The sequence below is a fragment of the Monodelphis domestica genome, chromosome 5, assembly GCF_027887165.1.
Source record: "Monodelphis domestica isolate mMonDom1 chromosome 5, mMonDom1.pri, whole genome shotgun sequence".
Lineage (NCBI taxonomy): Eukaryota > Metazoa > Chordata > Mammalia > Didelphimorphia > Didelphidae > Monodelphis > Monodelphis domestica.
Window position 1 is genome coordinate 278984875 of NC_077231.1, and position 17537 is coordinate 279002411.

The 17537-nt window shown below is 39.3% G+C and overlaps 1 protein-coding gene across 1 annotated transcript in view; it reads right to left on the reverse strand.

Moving 5' to 3' along the window:
• Positions 1-17537, reverse strand: part of TMC2 (transmembrane channel like 2) — an 82144-nt gene that overhangs the window by 48349 nt on the left and 16258 nt on the right. Inside the window, exons 3-6 of the mRNA XM_056800672.1 lie at positions 15469-15621; positions 9447-9537; positions 3674-3755; positions 3466-3572 (exon numbers count right to left, since the gene is read on the reverse strand). Coding sequence (XP_056656650.1) covers positions 3466-3572; positions 3674-3755; positions 9447-9537; positions 15469-15621 — 433 coding nt within the window. The remainder of the gene's footprint in view (positions 1-3465; positions 3573-3673; positions 3756-9446; positions 9538-15468; positions 15622-17537) is intronic.

Here is a 17537-nt window from a genome sequence, read left to right on the forward strand (position 1 = left end):
TTTTATAGACTATTGCTTCTACTTGAAAATATATTCAGATTTCTAACAATTCATTTAAAAATGAAATATTTCAACAAATGAGTGTGTGTGTGTGTGTGTGTGTGTGTGTGTGTGTGTGTGTGTGTGCGCGCGCTACCTGTATTTGCATTGTCAGTACAGATTAAAAAACTTTGTAGATCTCAAAGAATGTAACTTTAAAAGTGGAATTGCAGACATATGGGATGTGGCAGATGAGGACCCCTGCTTGGCACTCCACATCATAACATGCTATTAGCCTATTGGATAGGCTGGGTCTGCTGGAGGGTATCTCCCTAGGGAGCCCTGAATCCCATTTTGAGGATGCTTCTTTAAGATGGATAACTTTATGAGTAGATCAATTACACCATTATCCTTGGAGGCAAATGACTTCTACATCTCCCTTTTCTGAGAAGTCAGCCAACCAGCAAGTTTTTAATGTATTAGCTATACTTTGACCCCTCCACTTGACTTGTACTGACTTCTGAGCTTTTCCTTCAGCTCCTAATTTCTTTCTGTGTAGGAGAATCCTTTATTTTCCATTTCAGCTTTTTTTTTTAACCCTTACCTTCTATCATGGAATTAATACTGCACATTAGTTCCAAGGCAGGGTTATAAGTGACTTGCCCAGGATCACATAGCTAAGAAGTGTCTGAGGCAAGATTTGAACCCAGGACCTCCCATCTCTAAGCCTGACTCTCAATCCACTGAACCACCTGGCTGCCCCTATTTCAGGTCAAATCCTTAAGATTTGGGACATCGTGGAGATTGCTCAGAAAATCTCATATATTATTTGGTGTTTTAATGAGTTCTTGCATTTCTCACTGGTGTCTAAACTTTTTCCTGTTAGCAAGTAAGCCCCTTGGAGGCAGGGATTGTTTCTTCTCTTGTCTTTGTATCCCCATGCCTGGACTTGACATGTACTTTAATAAATACTCATGGGATGGGATTGGAGTGGATTAGTAAATTAAGTACTTTTAGGTACTGGGGGAACTTTTAGTGTCCCCTCTGATATGAAGAGGAGAAGTACATGCACTGAATAGCTTAATTTTTCTTAATACCCTCTTGGGAGACTTCAGGCTTTTAGCATCCATAAATACAATATAATAGATTTTAATTTTATTTTTTTAATTTCACAGACCTTAATTTATTTTTAGCCTTCATAATTCTATCAAATAGAGAACGGTGTCAACCAGAGCAGATTTTTAAAATAAAAACTCTTACCTTCTGTCTTAGAATAGAAGGCAGAAGAGTGGAAAGGACTAGGCAGCTGGGGTTAAGGGATTTTCCCAGGTCACAGAGCTAGGAAGTATCTGGTCTTCCCAACTCCAGGCTGGCACTCTCTCCATTGAGCCACCTACCTGTCCTTACCAAAGTGGAATGATAATTGCTTTGCACATTCCCCCCCCAATCTTAGAGTGTTTCCTGAAGACAATGAGAGGACATGAGACCTCTCCAGGATGACTTAACAACAACATGTCAGAGATGGGACTTGGATCTAAGGCTTTCTGATTCCAGCACACCCATACATTTTAAATTACCTTGCTTATGAGTCAGGAAATTATATCTTTTAATAAATCTACATAGCATTCATTTGAAAGGTTACATTTGATTTTAGGGCTTGTCAATGGAGAGTCCTGCTAAGCTAATAAGGTATGTGTAAGCAGGCTTTATAGCTAATGTATAGTTTGGAATAAAGGGTTTATAAATAATAGAGCTTGCATTTGCAGTCTGGGGCTATTATAACACATTGGCAGCCACTTTGAGCTCATCCATTTTAATTTGCATTGTGTTGAGAGTTTTGAATTCCATGATGAATGACTGAATAGCAAAATGTCTCAAGGGTAGTGATGAAAGGTAGAATTAGGTCCAATGTGCTCATTAAGCCATTTATAACAGGACGATTATTGGCCAGCTATTGTAAGGCTGATTAGTAAACCAGGCAGAAAATATTACATGTAGGAACCATGTTATTCTGGAGCCTTTTCCAAGAATGCATTTGGATTCATAGGACGTTGCTACTAGCATAAGCAAAGAAAGTTAATTGTAGGTATGTACTGATTTTAATGTTCTTGGCGGTCTAGTGGAAAGAGCCAGGGTTCGAGAGTCAGGAGGTTAAGGGCAAGTCATTTAATTATTTTTGCCTTGTTTTCTTTACCCATAAATTGGGAACAAGACTCAGGTATGTTGGAAAAGTTGAACAGAACAAGGCAATAAATATAAACCTGTAATAACAGATAACAATTAGATACTGCCTTATTATTTGCAAAATACTTTCCACACTTTGTCTTATTTGAGTTTCAGAGTCAGGAATACAGATATCATTATCCCCATTTAACAGGTGAGGAAACAGAGGCTCTCAGAATTTGTGTCTTGCCCATGATCACAGCACTTAGTACAATGGCTGGTATATTCTTTTTAATTCAATTAATGAAACATCTATTAAGCACTTATAGCATGCCAGGGACCGGAGATACAAAGACAAAACCATCTCTGCTCTCTAGGAGCCTATAATGGTCAAATATCATAAAAACTCAATAAATAATTGTTATAGGGTTACCATGTTAAGGAATGTTTAAATCTGGTATTTGGACCTGGGTTTAAATTATTATTATCTTTATCTGTGTAGCCTTGAACTAATCGCTTAGCCTTTATGGACCTCTGTTTCTTTATCAATAAAATGGGGGGGATTGGACTGAATGATATCTAAGATTTCTTCTAAATCTAAATCTTATGGCAATTTAAAGAAATGGAATCTGACCTCACGAGAATACTTATGTCAGAAGCACATGTAGTCTAGTTTTGTCTATTCCATTGACCTGCTGAGGGCACAGGACTATTGTGAAGATGACATTTCAAATTATTACGATCTCTTTTATAGCTAGAAAACGCTTGGTACGGGGGCAGCTGGGTAGCTCAGTGGATTGAGAGCCAGGCCTAGAGACAGGAGGTCCTAGGTTCAAATCTGGCCTCAGACACTTCTCAGCTGTGTGACCCTGGGCAAGTCACTTGACCCCCATGGCCTAGCCCTTACCACTCTTCTGCCTTGGAGCCAATACACAGTATTGATTCCAAGATGGAAGGTAAGGGTTTAAAAAAAAAGAAAGAAAGAAAACGTTGGGTAAATGCTACATTGTGAGAAGAATATTCATGGTTTATATTGACTAGTATTTGAGATTTCCAGTGTGCCTTCTTCACAACAATGCTATCAGATAGTGGCCAAATATTTTAGGCACTTAAATGCCCATTGGCTGTTTGATGGCGAGCTGAGGCTTTTAGAGAGGTTAAATGATTTTTTTTACATAGGTTAAGAAGTGGTCTAGCCAGATTTCAAACTCAGGTCTACTATCCTTGAACTCCTTTTGTTCCTTCTGAATTCTATTGTCCCAGATCTCTTTCCATGACAAAAATTAGGCCACTATTCCCAAATAAAGAGGCTTCTAATCTTACCTCTGGGATGATGACCAGACCAAAAATCAAACCAAAAAGCACCAGATTCACTCCATACATCCATCGGAGGAAAATGAAATAGGAGGCTACTGAAGAACCAAAGTGACCTGGGATGAAGGAAAAGAAAGATGCTGAAGTCTGGGGGCCATTGAAAGTCCCCTGGCCGGTGTGAGCAGAACCTATGCCCCAAGCACCCAGTAACACTTACTTTCGATCTCTTTGATCTTCATTTCCCACGGAATACACTGAGTCTTGAAATTATCAAAATCTCGCTTAAATTTGATCCATTTCTGAAAGAAAACGATGGACTTGTAGCATTCTCGCCAGAGCAGCCGGAGGGAGAAGCCTGACTTGGGAGGTGGAGGATGGATGGGGTGGGGACGCTGGGCACTTTTTGGGCATGACTCAATTGGAATCATCTTGGTTCAGCCCTTTGGAACTATGGCAGGTCCACAGCCACAGAGGGGCAGCGGTGAGGTGGATGGCAAGCAAAGCCTTCTCCCCACACTATTCACTTGTAAAAGAATGGAGAGGCTTTGGCAAGAATTGTGAAAAGTGCCACAGCAGCAGCCTATCTACTTGCCAAATCTACCCAGTGCTTTGTTAGTCAAGTCAAGTCTATAAGCAATATTTAGGACTCTGCTATGTGCCAAGCATTGTGCTAGGAGAACACAATCCCATCTTAGAAAACAGTAGATAAAGATGGTACTTGAGAAAAGCTGTAGAAAACATACTGTCACGTAATAGAAATTGTATCATTCTGGGATCTCCAAGAGATTGAAAAAAAATGACAGAGAGGCAGGCTGGTCCAATGAAAAGGGTGCTGGACTTGCCATCAGGGGAGACTTGGGTTCAACTTCTGTCCGCGACTGGTTGGGTAGTAGTTGCTAGTGGCTACCTTCCAGATCCTCAGCTTTCCCATCAGTAAAATGGGGATCAGAGCTACCTGCCTCAGGAGTAATGTGAGAAAAGTACTTGTAGACCTGATTATAGAAAAGTGAATACAGTGAGGGCAGTCCTCAGTGAGTCAGGGAGGCTCCCTTCAGTGAACTTACGAAAGGATGGGAAGGCATGAGTGAACTCTGATGTGCATCCCCGGAGAGAGCAGTCACAACAGCAAGATCACAGATATTTTTGAGTGGTTGAGTATTATTATCAGACACAGACATTGATTGGCTAGGAAAATAAAATCCTATGGCCAAATCAGATTTGTCCAACACTCATTTTTTTTCCCTTTCCAAGTTATTGTAACCTTGTTTCTCTCTTTTCTTTAAACCTTTACCTTCTGTCTTAGAATCTATACTAAGTATCAGTTTCAAGGTAGAAGAGTGGAAAGGGCAAGGCAATTGGGTTAAATGACTTATGCAGGGTCATACATGTAGGAAGTATCTGAGGTTACATTTGAACCCAGGACCTCTTGTCTCCAGATCTAGTCTTTTATCCACTGAGCCACCTAACTGGTCCACTGACTTTATCCTTTCATTATCTTCTTTGTTTCTCAAGACTCAAGGCCAATGAGAAAAGAGAATATATTCTTTTAATTTTTTTTTTGTGCCCTTGGTAACCAGTAAGAGTCTAATTGATGTGAGTTGAATTTATTTTTTTAATCCAATTAAAAAGGACATAAAATGATTCTATGTCTAAGGTACTAGAGATGTTAAATAATTTTCAATTTACAGATAATTCCTGCTTTAAAAATCTAGATGATAGGGGGCAGCTGGATGGCTCAGTGGATTGAGAGCCAGACCTAGAGACAGGAGGTCCTGGGTTCAAATCTGACCTCAGACCCTTCCCAGCTATGTGATCCTGGACAAATCACTTATCCTCCATTGCCTAGCCCTTAGCACTCTTCTGCCTTAGAACCAATAGACAGTATTGATTCTAAGATGGATGGTAAGGGTTTTTTTTTTAATCTAGATGATTTATCATAGACTTTATGTTTAATATCAATACAACTAATTAAAGTTGCCTTGTAACTACTTACATTACTCTCACTTTAATACATAAAATACTCAAAGAATTTTTTAGTTCCTCCCTTTAAGTCTCCTCCAGGATGTTTTTGTCTATTTCTTCTGATTTACATTTCCTCTTATATGATGGTAGGTTTGCAAACTTTGTTTTTCTGATTCTGTTTTTATTCAAATTGCATGATTTCTTTTAAAATACATTTTACTGATATCTTTTGTTTTTACACTAAACACATTTCTAAATGTATCCTTTTTTATTCTTTCTCTGAGTGAACAATTTCTTATAAATATATAGAAAAAAGGAGAAAAAAGTTCTGCAAAAAGAATATAATCAAACAGGATTTATATATTTTCTCTGTGCTGGGTCCTAATTACATTACAGTATTCCATTACATTCCAGCTAGGTGATACAGTAGAGAAAATACTGGACATAGAAGAGTGGGGTTCAAATTCAGCCTCAGACACTTACTAGCTATGGGACCCTAGGCAAGTCACTTGACTTCTGTCTGCCTCAATTTCCTCATCTAGAAGTGGGCATAATAATAGTCCCTATCTCCCAATGTTAGGATAAAATGAGATAATGGTTTTGTGAGTTTTATAACTAAACTTTGTAAGCCTTAAAGCAGTATATAGATGTTAGCTATTGTTTTTGTTTTTATTATTACTACTACCACAATTTAATCATTTTTATACTTTTGGACATTGTAACCTCAAAATTTCTTAGACTTATAAATGTTGGAAATTTCACCATTGGGAAATTTCATACTTGAAAAATTTCCTATTGATAGTGGGTCTTGACTATTGGAATGTGAACCCCATTGGCATGGGAGGTTCCTCCTCCTCCCTTCTTAAGATTACTTTAGGACAGAAACCTTTTGCTGAACAATGGAAAGGACTTTGACCTATGCTTAAGCATAGAACAGGAAGTTCTTTGAGTCATGATTGATTTTAGAATTGATACAATGGAGATACTTGGAATCAATCTCCACCCTATTCAGTCCTAACAGGATTGAGTAAGGGCTGCAGCCTAGATCAAAATTTAATTATTCCAATCTCTACTCTACTCAGGTTAACAGGATTTAGGAAGGGCTGTAACAAAGGAGCAAAGATTTAATTATTTGAAAATATGACCTTCAACAGACATGTGCAAAGCCAGAGACCTCTGGGCGGTCCTGGGTTAAGCTAGAGCCTCCATTGGCACAGGGAAATTGATGGACAGTGATTGGTAGATGTGAGGACTGAGGGGAGGCAACTTGGATGGTTTCCTTAAAGATAGGGGAGTCTGAAGACTTGAGGGGTGGTGGAGAAGTTGGTCGGTGTGGTTGCGGTGTGCTCTGAGAAGCTTGCGCTGAAGGAAGCTGAAAGTGGGGGCCTCTGAGACTGTTTCTCAATTTTGGTCACGTGAGTAATAGGGACTGATCTCCTTTCTTTGCCCCAGCTATCTAAGGGCTTGGGCCTTTTGGCCTAGCCTAAACAGAGGGGGTATTTAAGCCCTATTCCCTTCTCTCCCTTTTCTCTCTCTCTCTCTCTAATTACTTCCTCCTATTGTAATTAAACTCCAAAAAAGGTTGACTGCTGATTTGAGTTTTCATTTAGGAATTACATAGCTGAATTCCTTGGCGACCTTAAATTAATATATATCAGTCTTTTAAAAGTGATTTCCTTGTAACAACATCGAGGCTGCCTCCAGGATTTTTGCAATTGCAAAAAATTCTGTTATATTTTTTGAGACTATTTCGGGGAATATCTTCAATCATGGAAGTATTACATTAGAGGGGAAGATTATTATTATTATTTTTTAAACCCTTACCTTCTATCTTAGAGTCAATACTGTATATTGGCTCCAAGGCAGAAGAGTGGTAAGGGCTAGGCAATGGGGGTCAAGTGACTTGCCCAGGGTCACACAGCTGAGAAGTATCTGAGGCCAGATTTGAACCTAGGACCTCCCGTCTCTAGGGCTAGCTCTCAATCCACTGAGCTACCCAACCCCGGAGGATTATTTTTTATACGACCAGATTTCTCTCCTAAAACGTTGGCAATTCTACCAATGATATTTCACCACATTCTCTCTGTCTTTGACTTTCATGATTTCATTGTTTATCATTTGTCCAATTTTCTGGTTATGATGTATTATGGTTATGATTATCTGGTTATGATTAAAGATGTTTTAATTAATATCTTTTTATTATTTTTGTGAATGAATTTTTTTCTTTAAAGCCTTGACATTGTCTTAGAATTAAAGCTGTGTATTGATTCCAAGGCATAATTGCGGTAAAGACTAAGCAATGGGGGTTAAGTCACAGGGCTAGGAAATATCTGAGGCCACATTTGAAACCAAGACTTCTCGTCTATAGGCTTGGCTCTCAATTCACTGAGCCACCTCACCAACCCTGAGAATGAATTCTTTTTTCAAGCAATTATTAGCATTTTATACTTATTCTTTTCGAAACTGTCATCTCATATTCTTTGACCATTTATTCATTGTGGTCTGGAAGTATGTTGGATTTTTTAGCTAAAATACATACTCCTTAAAGGTCACTGCAGATATTTTTATCTGCTACATTACATTGATATTAGATGATTCTTCCTGGTCCTTTATTATTATTGCATCTCACATTTGTTAAAATGTGCCAGGAATTTTTTTTATAGTGGCATCTCATTTTTAGCTCACTTACCGATGGAATTTTATGCTATTAGAAATAATTAGAGCACAAATTAAAGTCCATATCCAAAAGCCAAACATTAGTATTTTTTAGTATAGGTTGCAAGAATTCAACAAAACAGATCATAACTCCAAAAAAAAAATTGGGGGATGTTCCTTTGTCTTTTCCCTTGATTGCTTTGATCCTTAAAGATCTCACCAGGAAAACAGAAGTGAGAAACCCAGGGACAATAGGTATGTAAGTAGGAATTGTTAGCAGTATTTTTTGGTTTAGATCTTTAATTTACTTGATACAGGGAACTCCTTAATAAGGCAACTCTATCAACCAATGCAGACGTGCCACTGGTTATGTCACTTATAGTCTTAGAGAACTTCCTGGGGAAACATATTAAACAACTTGTCCTGTGTCACACAGTCAGTAATGTATGTCCTAGATAGGATGAACCAAAGTTCTGGACTTTGAAGTTATCTTTTTGGTAGAGCTCTGCATCCTATGGGAATAACATAAGGAACAATTTCCACGTAAATAATTAGAAAGGGCTTTTAAAATTCACTGTTTGGGGGCAGCTGGGTAGCTCAGTGGATTGAGAGCCAGGCCTAGAGATGGGAGGTCCTAGGTTCAAATCTGACCTCAGACACTTCCCAACTGTGTGACCCTGGGCAAGTCACTTGACCCCCATTGCCTAGCCCTTACCACTCTTCTGCCTTGGAGCCAATACACAGTATTGACTCCAAGACGGAAGGTAAGGGTTTAAAAAAAATAAAATTCACTGTTTATTTTACATGAGATAGACAGGGCATGGGACACGGTCAAGCCAGGAGGCACAGGGGAGTCTTTGAAACAAACATTGGCATAAAGAAATGGCTATGAATCTCTTGCTCGTGGGATTTTTTTCTCCTGGGTTATGCCTGGAGTGGAAGAACTCTTTACCCTGTAAAGTAACAGATAATTTTCCAACAATGAGTTGGAGAAAAAAAAATAAGTCTCACATAATGTCATCTCAACAAGGCTAGCCTGGGCAGAGCAGGGCAAAGAGATTTGACAGAGCATGGAAGCAGGAAGAGAGAGGATGGATCCACTTCCCATCTCTGTCAGCAACTCATTGTGTGACCCTGAGCTAGGCATTAAGCACTCTGTGTCAACACGTCTCATTAGCATCCTGGCAATCATTGTCGTTGCCATCTGAGAAGCGTTTACATGGATTAGAGATTTTGTATTGATGATAGGCTTCCCTAATACCTCCGAACACAAGCTCTTAACAATGTCCCCGCCATTATGATTGAATAAAGACAAGACTGACCCAGAAACCAAGCTGCCCCACTCCCCTTGATCTCTTTGGTGAGGCACATACCTTATTCATCATCATTTTATAGGCGTAGAATTTCTTGCCTTTTCCCTTTCCTAATGCTCCTTCAAACTTCTCTACAAAAGCTTGGGCTTCCCTAGTCAAAAAATAGGGTAAGTGCTTAATTAAAAACCAGACATAAGAGAAATAGGCTCAGTGAGGGTATGGAGGTGACTTCATAATAATATGGAAGGAAGCTTTGCTATCCATACACATGTTGGGTAAGAAAGATATGAACCAGCCCGTCTATTAAATATTATATGGCAGATCAGAGCATCTTGAGGGTCTGCATATATATCCATGACTGTCAAGCTGGAGATATGCTGGATTTAGGCTACATACACACATATACACACATACATGCTCATTTGCACATACATACCCCATCAGAGTTCAGGCCAGGGTCTCTTTCATATGAAGGTAAGAAGTTCTCTTTTTGTGCCTCCATTCATCACACAAAGATGGCATTTTGTGCCACATCAAATAAGCCAAAGGCAAACATATCATAAGAATCAGATGAGATAACAAAGTGTTTTGTAAACCTTAAAGCACTATGAAAATGCCAGTTTATAATAATGATAATAATAATTTTATTTTTGCTGTTTCAACCCTGTCCAACTCTTCATGACCCCCGTTTGAGGTTTTCTTAGCAAAGATGCTAAAGCCATTTGCCATATCCTTCTACAGATCAGGAAACTGAGGCAAATAGGGTTAAGTGACTAATCCAGATTCACATAGCTAGTAAGTATCAGAGGCAGGATTTGAACCCAAGTCTTTCTGATTACAAGTCTGGCATTCTATCCATCACATCATCTCTTTTATACCAGATTTTATTTGCTTATGTTTACATATTGTCTTCCCTGAGAAAATGTAAGTGTAGGAACTTTTTTTTAACCTTAGTACCTAGCAAAACGTCTGGCACATAGTAGGTCCTTAAAGAATGCTTTGTTCGTGGACCTTGCTACTTTTCTCTACTCTTCCCTCCTCGACTCTTCTTCCTTTACCTTCTGTCTTAGAATCAATTCTAAGTATTGATTCTGAAGCAGATTTGAACATAATATCTCTGATCTCTGGTTTGGGTGCTCTATCTACTGAGTTACCTAGCTGCCCCATGCTACTTTTCTGGATGCCAATTTTTCAGAAACTTATAAATGAGTTGGGTATCGTTGGGAAGAAATGCAAACAGGAAGTTCCAGATGATCTGAAGACTTGCTGTTTCTGATTTCTCTATAACTTTGAAATCTAAGACTTAGGAAGCTATTGGGTCTAATAGAGACTTGACTTTATTTCCCCCTCTACAACACATGGTCCTCTAACCTCCACTTATCTACTTCTATAAGAGGGAACCCATTGCCTCTCTCTGTCTCTGTCTCTCTGTCTCTGTCTCCGTCTGTCTGTCTGTCTGTCTGTCTCTAAATCCATACCTTCTGTTTTGGTATCAGTTCAAAGACAGTAGAGTTGCAAGGTCTAGGCAATCAGGGTTAAATGCCTTGCCCAGAGTCACACAGCTTGGTGAATCCACTGCCTCTGGAGATAGCCCATTCAACTTTGAGATAGCTCTTATTGTTAGGAAGATTTCTTCATCTATTGCTTCCAGTCTTCCATTATATTGTCAACTCCTCCATTTGACTATATTCCTCAAAACAGGGACTATCTGAATTATCTTTGTAACCTTAGTACTCAGTGCAGTGCCTGACACTTAGTAGGTGCTTAATGGTTATTGATTGGCCTATTCTGCTCCTTCTGAGTCTCAGCTGAACAAGTCTAAAACCTCTATTTTTATGTATCAACCTTTCAGATATTTGAAGACACTGACACTGTCTCACTTGTATTCTTTGTATTTCAGGTGATCCCTTTTCCTATTCTAGTTACCCTTTTTTGGATATGCTTCATCGCATCAAGGTCAACCCTAAAATGTGATACACATTAATAGTATAATGGGGACAGGATCAGAGAAACAAGGAGCCTCCTTTCATCTGGAAGTCAGAACTATTCAGAACAGAACATTGATGAGACTTTACTCAACATTTCCATAGGAACTATAACAACTGATTTTGACTTTCCTTCTGAAGGGAAGTTCTTTCCTTCCTTCCTTCCTTCCTTCCTTCCTTCCTTCCTTCCTTCCTTCCTTCCTTCCTTCCTTCCTTCCTTCCTTCCTTCCTTCCTTCCTTCCTCCTTCCTTCCTTCCTTCCTTCCTTCCTTCCTTCCTTCCTTCCTTCCTTCCTTCCTTCCTTCCTTCCTTCCTTCCTTCCTTCCTTCCTTCCTTCCTTCCTTCCTTCCTTCCTTCCTTCCTTCCTTCCTTCCTTCCTTCCTTCCTTCCTTCCTTCCTTCCTTCCTTCCTTCCTTCCTTCCTTCCTTCCTTCCTTCCTCCTTCCTTCCTTCCTTCCTTCCTTCCTTCCTTCCTTCCTTCCTTCCTTCCTTCCTTCCTTCTTTCCTTCCTTCCTCCTTCCTTCCTTCCTTCCTTCCTTCCTTCCTTCCTTCCTTCCTTCCTTCCTTCCTTTCTTCCTTCCTTCCTTCCTTCCTTCCTTCCTTCCTTCCTTCTTCCTTCCTTCCTCCTTCCTTCCTTCCTTCCTTCCTTCCTTCCTTCCTTCCTTCCTTCCTTCCTTCCTTCCTTCCTTCCTTCCTTCCTTCCTTCCTTCCTTCCTTCCTTCCTTCCTTCCTTCCTTCCTTCCTTCCTTCTTTCTTTCCTTCCTCCTTCCTTCCTTCCTTCCTTCCTTCCTTCCTTCCTTCCTTCCTTCCTTCCTTCCTTCCTTCCTTCCTTCCTTCCTTCCTTCCTTCTTTCCTCTCTCTGTCTTTCTTTCAAGTTTCTTGCATTAAAAAGTGCATTTCTAAAAAGAAATATTAAGTGACCCTTCTTGTGCCTTCCTTCCCTCGTCTTTATAGAGCTTTCTATATTTAATAAATGTTAATTGAACGACTCAGTGAGGATAAATAGTTATCCAATCTTTTTCAGTTTTGAAAGAGCTCAGGGCGTGAAGAAGGCAAGAGGGTTTCTGAAGAAGGAAGAGAAAGAGGATTGTGAAAGTAGAGGCCTGGGATAAAAAGATAAACTCTTCAGCCTTTTACCTGAAACTTTGTCTAAGGAAGGGGTAGCTTTGATAATAATAATAATAATAATAAATAGCTCCACATTTATATAACTTATACAATATGCCAGTGGATATGTAAATGCTTTCCAAATATTAGTTCATGAGATCCTCACAATTCTCAGAGATAGGTGCTGTTATTATCCCCATTTTACAGATGGAGAAACTGAGGGGGTAAGTGACTTTCCCAAGGTCACACAATAAGTGAGACTGAATTTGAACTCAGGTTTTTAGGCCCAGTCTTCTATCCACTGTATCCTCGATTCCCTACAACTGAAAAGAGAGAAATAGATGGTGTGCATTGAGATTTCTTCCTTCTCTTCTTCCTCTTCCTCCTCCTCCTCCTCTTCCTCTTTTTCTTCCTCCTCTTTTCTTTTCTTTTACTTTGAAGGAAGAGCTCAGTTACTTTGCTTCTCTAGTTTTATGAAGGAAGTTTTATATCTCTGACTTTGGGTAAAGGGGCTTCCATCCCAAGGGATTTGTTAATTGATTTATTGCTTTATCCAACCCAGCTTCAGACAGCTGGCACCCAGAAGTATGCAGTTTCCCTAGATAATTGAACTGCATAAGTAAAAAGGGAGGCCAAGAGAGAATTCCCAGGGGAAAAAGAGGAGTATTCTTGGCAGAGACAGAACCAGGGGAAACGGGTTGAAGGATCTTTCTTGCTGAAATCATTCTTTTCTTTCAAAACCCAGCTCTTTCTCTATGGAAAGATTTCCCTGATTTCCCTTCACTCTTACTCCCACTCCACAGAAGCGGCCATCTCTCCTTGAATCAGTAGCATCACTCTGACCTCTCCAATAAACTTGATCGTATTTTAATTTACTGTCTACATGTCCTTTACTCTAGTGGGGAAGCTTCTTAAGGCAGGACATGGATAGTCTTTCCTCACTAGGATGACCCAGCACATTACCTTACATAGATTTAGGACTTGTTGAGAATATACTGAATTGAATTGTATTAAACAGGCTCTATAAGCGAACCCTGAGGAAAGAGAGTGAGGTGAGGGATGCAGCTTGCTTTACCCATTCTCCTAATTCAAATCAGTTGCATAAATGGAGATTTTGAGCCTTTGGACTTCACGGCACAAAATCTCCATTTTAATCTTTACACAGTCTTTGAGTCAAGTCCAATATCAATTTGACTCAAGGTTCGGTTTAAAGAATATCTTGATGTTCTTGTTCCAAAGCAGTAGAAAATAAGCTTATTCATTCTAAATGTGTATACAGGCATGTCTATGTGCCTAGGTGTATTTATTGTGTGTATGTATGCTTGAGGAGTGGGTCTTGGACTTGTGATGGCATTGAGACAAAGGAATCTCAGATGAGAATATTCCAACTAGTTCGAATTGGCATCTTTTCTGAACTTGCTCTCTTGGTGTTCTTGGCAACTCTTTAAGACTTTAAGTCCCAGGGTCAAACAGCCAATATATATCTGAGGTAGGACTTGAACCCAGGTCTTCCTGGCTTTGAGGACAGTCTTCTATCTACTATACCATTGCCTCTCAATGACTTAAAATCTCTCTTTCGTTCTCTCTCTACATACATATATCTTTGTTTTTGTGAATAGGGAATCTGTCTATGTTTCTTCTTTGCCTTAAACAGTTCCAGTGTTTGTCTCCCTTTGGAGTGTTGATGCTCCCTTCTTGACACCATAATGTCCCTGCTAGGATGCCAATTTTCAATTTTTCCCGAAGAATTCCTAGAGAACTCTCACGTACATATCTATCTCCCCAAATGCCCCAAATGCCTTAGAGCAATGGTTCTCAAACTTTTTAGTCTCAGAACCCTGTTATTCTTGGAGGACCCCCAAAGAGCTTCCATCTATGTAGGTTACATCTATTAATATTTACCACCTTAGAAATTAAAATATCCCAGTATTATTATGAAAACAGTTCTGACCTTACTGACCTTCTAAAAGGATCTCACTGTCTTCCAGGAGTCACTGAACCACATATTTACAACCATTGCCCTAGACACATGCTGTGTTTTTTATTTTTAATTTTTTTTCAGCAAAATGGTAACAGGGGTAAAAACAAAGACCTTTGAAAAAGGAGGGTCCTAGATTCAAATAATGAGTCTGGAACTGTTTATATGATGCAGGGTATAGAAAGCAGGAATTAGAGAATCAGCCTTGTGATCATGATGTTATGGGTTCAAGTGCCACTTCAGATGTATACTTCTATATGACCCTGGTCAAATCATCTAAACTCTAAACACTGCAGGCAGCTCTCTAAGTTTGTGAATGATTGAATAGTTGCTGATTGGGGTTGGTAGAGGGATTTCCTCTCTGGTTTAGTTTCTCCTAAACCAGGGAAATCACAGGTCTTATATCCCATTCTCCCATGACCTGAGGAAAGTCACTTTATCCATATTTCAGTTTCCTAATCTGTAAAATGGGTATAATGATGCTTTCATTACTCCTCTCATAGACTTTTCTGAGAAAAGCTCTCTGTAAACATGGAAATGATACAGAAATATGGATTGTTATTGAATGTTTGGAAGGAGGTGGCCTTGGATGATAGAAGCACTTAGTTGATCAAGATGACAACATTGGATCATATCCCGTTTTGTATAATTAAGAATTAAAAAAAATTTCTTAATCCCATCTCACCTGCCAAACTTTAAACTCAATGGTAGGAGACTGAGTTCATATACTGCTTCTGTATCGTGATGTTAATTACCGTAAATATTCATGGATTGAATTGGTTCATCCTTCCCTAAGATCAAACCCTGGGCTGCTGAAGAGGCAAGCCTTTGGGCTAGACTAGAGAGAGTAGGGACATAGTGTTCTCCTTCCCAAAGGAAGGCTTGGTCTCAGAATCCTCACAGATAGCCAGCTTTAGAACCATTTAATTCCCTCTGGTGTTGGTGGGTCCTGGCAGGGAACTGGTGGAACAGGGAGAAAGGACCCAAGTAGAAAGAGGACTGATTCTACTTTACCTGAGAACTTCTAATTTTTTCATCATTGGCCAAGGCTTATTCCGGATGGTGGCTATGATCTTCTTCTTTTCTTCCACCTGCTCCATGATGCGAGCCATTTCTTCCTCTGAAATGGACTCTTCATCTGAGGAGTTGGAAACTGATGGAGAAGAACTAGGAGAGAAGTATCCGATAGAGAGGAGAATTAAAAAACAAACTCCAACCATGGTTCTTTTATTTTACAATGTTGTCCAGACCCTGGGAAGCCTGAATCACTTTAAAGAAATAAAGAGATCATCATCACCATCATCATCATCATCATCATCATCATCATCATCATCATGCCACACATTCTATAGTGCTTTAATACTTACAAACTATTTCCCTCACAACATCTCTAGGAGGAAGATGTCACAAATGTTATTGTCCATATTTTACAGGGGGGGGGACTGAGGTACTGAGGGTTAAACTGAGGGGAACTGAGATTCTGAAGGGCTTGTTCACAATCACATAATTAAGAAATATCTGATTTGAGATTTAAATCCATGACTTTGGACTCTGAGTTCAGTGCTCTCCTCACTGTGTTAATTTGGAAATGAACAACATTGTTGGGAAAGAAGTAAAGGAGTTTTTTTCATACCCCACATTCACCTGTGCTGCCTAGGCTCCATCACTACTGCCTGGCAATGGTAGACTGAGAAGGGGAAGTATAGAATTCCCTCTGCATCTCAGAAGGATCCATTGACTTTTGTTTTCTGGGACCTATTGGGGTTCTTTGGAATTGATGACTGTCCAGGGCACTTGACCCCAGAATCATAGCATCTTAGATTTGGAGAGGATCTCAGAAGTCATTGACCCATGCCAGCCCATTCCCGAATAAGAATCGTCTGGACACTGGTCATGATAAGAGTCCATCTGACATCTGCTTTCAGACTTCCAATGAGAGTGAACCTACCATCAGTGAATCCATAAAGTATTTTTTTTAGGTGCCAAATATATACCAGGCAGTGTGCTAGGTTATAGGGACAAAAAGGGAACTGTCCTTGTTCTCAGGAGCATATGTTCTATCAGGAGGACCTGATATATATCCACATATAGGGATAGGCTCTGGACTATCCCTATTTTATTGTTCTATTGTTTTGATTTTATTGTTTGTGATTTTATTGTTATTGGCAAAGCCTGTTTGATGAAACTCCTTTTATCAATGCAAATGTGTGCCTTTTATGCAATTTCTAATTTTGGAAGCTTTTCCATAGCATTAAAAGATGGACATTTTCTGGTCCACAGCTAATAATAATAATAGTAATAATGATGATGATGATGATAACAACAACATAGATAGGACTTACTTTGTGCCAGGCATTGTGCTTTTTTTTTTTTACACCTATTTCATTATTATCTTGATTTTACAAATGAGGAAACTGAGGCAAACAGATGTTAAAAGCAAATAGAAATTAAGTCACTTGTTCAAGGTCACACAACCAGTAAGTGTTTGAGTCTAGTTTTGAACTTGTCTTCCTGACCCTTGTTTTAGTGCCACTTAGCTGCCCCAGTGTCTAAGAGAATTTGAACCATATCTTCCTGGATTTAAAGCCAGTTTTCCATGCCATATTACTTTTCACATAAACATAAAATATACATAATATAAAATACATGTTATTCATTTTAGGTGATGAGGTGGACACCAGCAGCTCTTTCTACTTTTGGACAATTGTAGTCTTTAGGAATTTGTTTCCTAAAACAGGATAGATATACAGAGAGAGCTGAGTTTGAAATGTACTTTTGAGACTTATTAATTAGGTAACCAAGAGTAAGTCACTTAATTTCCAAGGTCCTCAGTATCTTCATCTGTAAAAACGAGGAGGATGAACAAGACTGTCTCTGAGATCCTTTCCATCTCTAAATCAACAACCTTATTCTAGCCCCCTGACCTGTGGGATCCCGGGCAAAACACTAAACATTTTTGGGCTCAATTTTTCTCATCTGGAAATAAGAGAATTAGATGAGATTATCTCATCTGACTGATTCTATCAGTCTAGGATAAGTTAAGCATTCGTATAGTTCTATATGCTAATTGGTTGTGGGAAGAG